Source organism: Mandrillus leucophaeus, unplaced genomic scaffold (genome assembly GCF_000951045.1).
Source record: "Mandrillus leucophaeus isolate KB7577 unplaced genomic scaffold, Mleu.le_1.0 Scaffold282, whole genome shotgun sequence".
NCBI lineage: Eukaryota > Metazoa > Chordata > Mammalia > Primates > Cercopithecidae > Mandrillus > Mandrillus leucophaeus.
In genome coordinates, this window is record NW_012102943.1 from 3,930,718 (window position 1) to 3,936,589 (window position 5,872).

The 5,872-nt window shown below is 41.7% G+C and overlaps 1 protein-coding gene across 1 annotated transcript in view; it reads right to left on the reverse strand.

Annotated features, from left to right (window-relative positions):
- Positions 1–5,872, reverse strand: part of SPINK13 (serine peptidase inhibitor, Kazal type 13 (putative)) — a 19,660-nt gene that overhangs the window by 2,460 nt on the left and 11,328 nt on the right. The window contains exon 4 of the mRNA XM_011985406.1: positions 2,043–2,170. Within this exon, the coding sequence (XP_011840796.1) occupies positions 2,043–2,170 (128 nt within the window). The remainder of the gene's footprint in view (positions 1–2,042; positions 2,171–5,872) is intronic.

Consider the following 5,872-nt stretch of genomic DNA (forward strand, 5'->3'; position numbering starts at 1 on the left):
GAAGGAAGGAAGGAGGGAAGGAATTGATGAAGGAAGACAGGAAGGAAGAGAGGAAGGAAAGGAAGGGAGGGAGGAAGGAAGGAAAGAAGGGATTGTTTCTTTAACCTCCTCCCCGTTTTTGCCAAAGATATCTGAGGCCTGATATTTGAGCTGCTAACACTGCTCTGTGAGGTTATGGCCTCCTCACATTTCCTAGATGACCCTGAAAGGAATCTCAGAATGATCTTTGTGGGAAGTTGTGAAGTAATAGTCCAGCAGATCAAGGCCCACACTGCGTGTCTGCCTCATTCTATGTGATTTTCCAAAGGCCAGGGCATTATGAGGGAAACCCTCTTACACTGCTCTTTTTAGTAGTGTGTGTACAAACACCACAGAGTATAACAGAAATATTACATGGAAGAGCTACAAAGACATTTCCAAGTCTCTTTTCTGACTATCTCATTCCTAAGAAACCAACAGTAACCACATTAGGAAGGAAGGATAATGTAACTTAATTATTCTATATAGTCTGGTAACACTCCTGAATTCTAGCTCATCTTTGAATGAGAACAGTAGCGCCAACAGTAGAGACCTGATTAACTTACATTTATACATTTACATTCTTTTTCGTTAAAGGACATTTCAATTATCCTCTGAAATGGAATAATCCTCATGGAAGGGCAACATGATACTAGAAGCTCATGAGGATTATTTTCAAAGAAAGCTGTGCAGAAGAGTTGGCTCAGCAGGCTTGGCATGCTCAAACCAGCTCCTGGCAGATAACCTACAAGCCCTTGGAATATTCTGTGCAATAGGGTATGTGTGTATATCTAGGACCTGGGTCTGCCAAAGAGTTTATGCTTGCCATGAAATTTATAATGAACACCTGTTGTTGTTTACCTAGGGTCCTGAACCACTCTATGCCAATTTGATCTCTGGCTGGGCAGGAGCTGGAGATTAAGTATTTAAGATTAGCCATGTAGGTGTTCTGTGCCTACCTGACTAACCCCCATTAAACAGTCTGAACACCACATCTTGGGTGAGCTTCCCTGGTAAGCAATGCTTCATGTGTGTTGTCATGGTAGCAGCAATGCTTCATGTGTGTTGTCATGGTAGCAGCAATGCTTCATGTGTGTTGTCATGGTAGCAGGGAGAATTAGGTATCACTTCTGTGAGTCCACTGGGAGAAGACAGCTGGAAACTTGTGCCTGCTCTCTCGGGGACTCCACCTCATGCATCTTTGGTCTTTGCTGATTTTAGTTTGTATCCTTTCACTGTAATAAACAGTTACCATGAATATAACAGCTCTTCTGAGTTTTATGAGTCCTCCTGAATCCTCAAGCCTGAAGATAGTCTTGGGGATCCCCAACAGAGAAGATCTCACAGGTCATGAAGAAGTTAACTGACAAGATACAGGACTAATTTGTGAAAACAATTTTGAATGGAGCTAAATATATATTATAAGGAATATTATTGATTCTTTAGTCTAAATTTCCTACTGAATTTATTTGAAAGGCAAAAACAATATGAAAAGTTGACCGTCAATTTTTATACATGTGAGAACACAAAACCCCTTTGCTACTTGTGTGTGTACCTATACCTGCATCTATGTTTATACCTTTGTCTATGTCTATAGCTGCATCTGCATCTGCATCTTTTTCTATGCCTCTTAATAGCTACCAAACACTGATAGGTGCTATTCATAGGTTTGTCAATGTGACGTATAAAAAAGTTGAGTTTTAAAAAAAAAAACTAGATTTCCATTCATTCCTTGAATATAATCTATAGATTACTCACAAATATAATCTCTGTACAGTTCTCCCAAAACATTATGTAAGCCTTTTTTCTTTTTTAAATGATTCAACTTTGAATATTAACTAAATTCTAGGAGACTTTCTTTCTTCACTCTGTCTGTAGTCTGTCCCCAGTTTTTGTAAATAATACAGGCTTTTTTTTAAAAAAAAAAGTATGCATCAGTAAAACCCAGTTCCTTGACTAAGTTTCTTTGAAATTTCTGTGAAGAAGTAGAGGCAAAAAGTAATGGCAGTTTATTCTGTACTTACCACTGCTCCACACAAAAGTAACACTCATTCTGGAAAGTGCGGCCATTTGAGGCACAAACAGGTGCTATTACATCAGGGCAGTCTACATCGTAAAATGGTTCCGGTGGCTGATACATTTTACATGGGGGCTGCAAGTACATGATACCATAAAATAACAAATAATAGATTCTCTTCCATCTATTTCTTCCTGTCACTTCTGCCCAACTTAAAAATAATATTAAATCATAACAGTCAATTAATCTTATCAAGGATTCCCTGTGCTGTGGTCTTCTGTCAGGCCAGTTTCTTTTTCTGATTGTAGTGTCCCCACCCATCTTATCATCTCTTCAAGTCATAACCATTTTAATATTCCTGTTTAACCTTGAATGCAAAGTTTTCACTTAGCCTTCATGTTTCAGTTCCAGTAGGAAGTTTATGAGTGGAGATACGTATGTGTTTGTTAACTTCTAGAGGACAGCCCTCAAGTGTCATTGGTCAGAATAAGGATTTTGTGTTAAAACTTATTAAAACTCTCAGGCAAGATAGCTGAATAGGAACAGCTCTGGTCTGCAGCTCCCAATGAGACCAATGCAGAGGTGGGTGATTTCTGCATTTCCAACTGAGGTACCTGACGCATCTCACTGGGACTGGTTAGATAGTGGGTACAGCCCACAGAGGGTGAACAGAAGCAGAGTGGGACGTCACCTCACCTGGGAGGTGCAAGGGGTCAGGGAACTCCCTCCCCTAGCCAAGGGAAGCCATGAGAGACTGTGCTGTGAAGGACAGTGCTATCCAGCCCAGATACTATGCTTTTCCCACAGTCTTCGCAACCTGCAGACCAGGAGATTCCCTTGGGTGCCTACCACACCAGGGCCCTGGGTTTCAAGCACAAAACTGGATGCCTGTTTGTGCAGACACTGAGCTAACTGCAGGAGTTTTTTTCAACCCCTGAGGTGCCTGGAACGCCAGCGAGACAGAACTGTTCACTCCCGTGGAAAGGGGGCTGAAGTCAGGGAGCCGAGTGGTCTTGCTCAGCAGGTCCCATCCCCACAGACCCCAGCAAGCTAAGATCCACCAGCTTGAAATTGTCGGTGACAGCACAGCAGTCTGAAGTTGACCTGGGACACTCAAGCTTGGTGAGGGGAGGGGCGTCCGCTATTACTGAGGCTTGAGTAGGCGGTTTTCCCCTCACAATGTAAACAAAGCCGCTGGGAAGTTCAGACTGGGTGGAGCCCACTGCAGCTCAGCAAAGCTGCTGTAGCCAGACCGCCTCTCTAGATTTCTCCTCCCTGGGCAGGGCATCACTAACAAAAAGGCAGCAGCCCCAGTCAGGGGCTTATAGATAAAACCCCCATCTCCCTAGAACAGAGCCCCTGGGGGAAGGGGCTGCTGTGGGTGCATCTTCAGCAGACTTAAAGGTTCCTGCTTGCTGGCTCTAGAAAGAGCAGTGTATCTCCCAGCACAGTGCTTGAGCTCAGCTAAGGGATAGACTGCCTCCTCAAGTGAGTCCCTGACCCCCGTGCCTCCTCATGGGGAGACACCTCCCAGCAGGGGTCTACAGACACCTCCAAGAAGAGAGTTCTGGCTGGCATCTGGCAGGTGCCACTCTGGGACCAAGTTTCTGGAGGAAGGAGCAGGCAGCAATCTTTACTGTTCTGCAGCCTCTACTGGTGATAACCAGACAAACAGGGGCTGGAGTGGACCTCCAGCAAACTCCAGCAGACCTGCAGAAGAGGGGCCTGACTGTTAGAAGGCAAACTAACAAATGGAAAGCAATAGTATCAACATCAAACAAAAGGATGACCATGCAAAAACTCGATCTGAAGGTCTCCAACATCAAAGACCAAAGGTAGATAAATCCATGAAGATAAGGAAAAATCAGCCCAAAAAGGCTTAAAATTTCAAAACTCAGAATGCCTCTTCCCCTCCAAAGGATCACAACTCCTTGGCAGCAAGGAAACAAAACTGGATGGAAAATGAGTTTGACAAATTGACAGAAGTAGGCTTCAGAAGGTGCGTAATAGCAAACTCCTCTGAGTCAAAGAAGTGTGTTCTAACCCAATGCAAGAAAGCTAAGAACCTTGATAAAAGGTTACAGGAACTGCTAACTAGCATAACCAGTTTAGAGAAGAACATAAATGACCTGATGAAGATGAAAAACACAGCATGAGAACTTCATGAAGCATACATAAGTATCAATAGCCAAATCAATTAGCAAACAAAAGGATATCAGAGATTGAAGATCAACTTCATGAAATAAAGTATGAAGACAAAATTAGAGAAAAAAGGATGAAAAGGAATTAACAAAGCCTTCAAGAAATATGGGACTATGTGAAAAGACCAAACCTACGTTTGACTGGTATACCTGAAAGTGATGGGGAGAATGGAACCAAGTTGGAAAACACACTTCAGGATAATATCCAAGAGAACTTCCCCAACCTAGCAAGACAGACCAATATTCAAATTTGGGATAAATGGAGAACACCACAAAGATACTCCTGAAGAAGAGCAACCCCAAGAGACATAATTTTCAGATTCACCAAGGTTGAAATGAAGGAAAAAATGTTAAGGGCAGCCAGAGAGAAAGGTCGGATTACCCACAAAAAGAAGCCCATCAAACTAACAGTGAATCTCTCTGCAGAAACTCTACAAGCCAGAAGAGAGTAGAAGTCAATGTTCAACATTCTTAAAGAAAAGAACTTTCAACCCAGAATTTCATATCCGGCCAAACTAAGCTTCATAAGGGAAGGAGAAATAAAATCCTTCACAGACAAGCAAATACTAGGGATTTTGTCACCACCAGGCCTGCCTTACAAGAGCTCCTGAGGGAAGCACTAAACATGGGAAGGAAAAACTGGTATTAGCCACTGCAAAAACATACCAAAATGTAAAGACTGTCAACACTATGAAGAAACTGCATCAACTAATGGGCAAAATAACCAGTTAGCATAATAATGACAGGATCAGATTTACATATAACAATATTAACCTTAAATGTAAATGGGCGAAATGCCCCAATTAAAAGACACAGACTGGCAAATTGGATAAAGAGTCAAGACCCATCAGTGTGCTATATCCAGGAGACCCATCTCATGTGCAAAGACACACATAGACTCAAAATAAAGGGATGGCGGAAGATTTACCAAGCAAATAGAAAGCAAAAAAAAGTAAGGGTTGCAATTCTAGTCTCTGATAAAACAGACTTTAAACCAACAAACACAAAAAGAGACAAAGAAGGCCATTACATAATGGTAAAGGGATCAATGCAACAAGAAGAGCTAACTATCCTAAATATATATGCACCCAATATAGGAGCACCCAGATTCATAAAGCAAGTTCTTAGAGACCTACAAGGGGACTTACACTCCCACACAATAATAGTGGGAGACTTTAACACCCCAATGGCAGATAGATTGATGAGACAGAAAATTAACAAGAATATTCAGGACTTGAACTCAGTTCTGGACCAAGTGGACCTAATAGACATCTACAGAACTTTCCACCCCAAATCAACAAAATATATATTCTTCTCAGCACCATATCACACGTATTCTAAAATTGAACACATTATTAAAAGTAAAACACTCCTCAGCAAATGCAAAAGAAGGGAAATCATAACAAACAGTCTCTCAGACCACAATGCAATCAAATTATAACTCAGGATTAAGAAACTCACTCAAAACTGCACAACTACACGGAAGCAGAACAACCTGCTCCTGAATGGCTACTGGGTCAATAACAAAATTAAGGTAAAAATGAAGATATTCTTTGAAACTGATGAGAACAAAGACACAACGTAACAGAATCTATGGGATACAGCTAAAGCAGTGTTTAGAGGGAAATTTATAGCA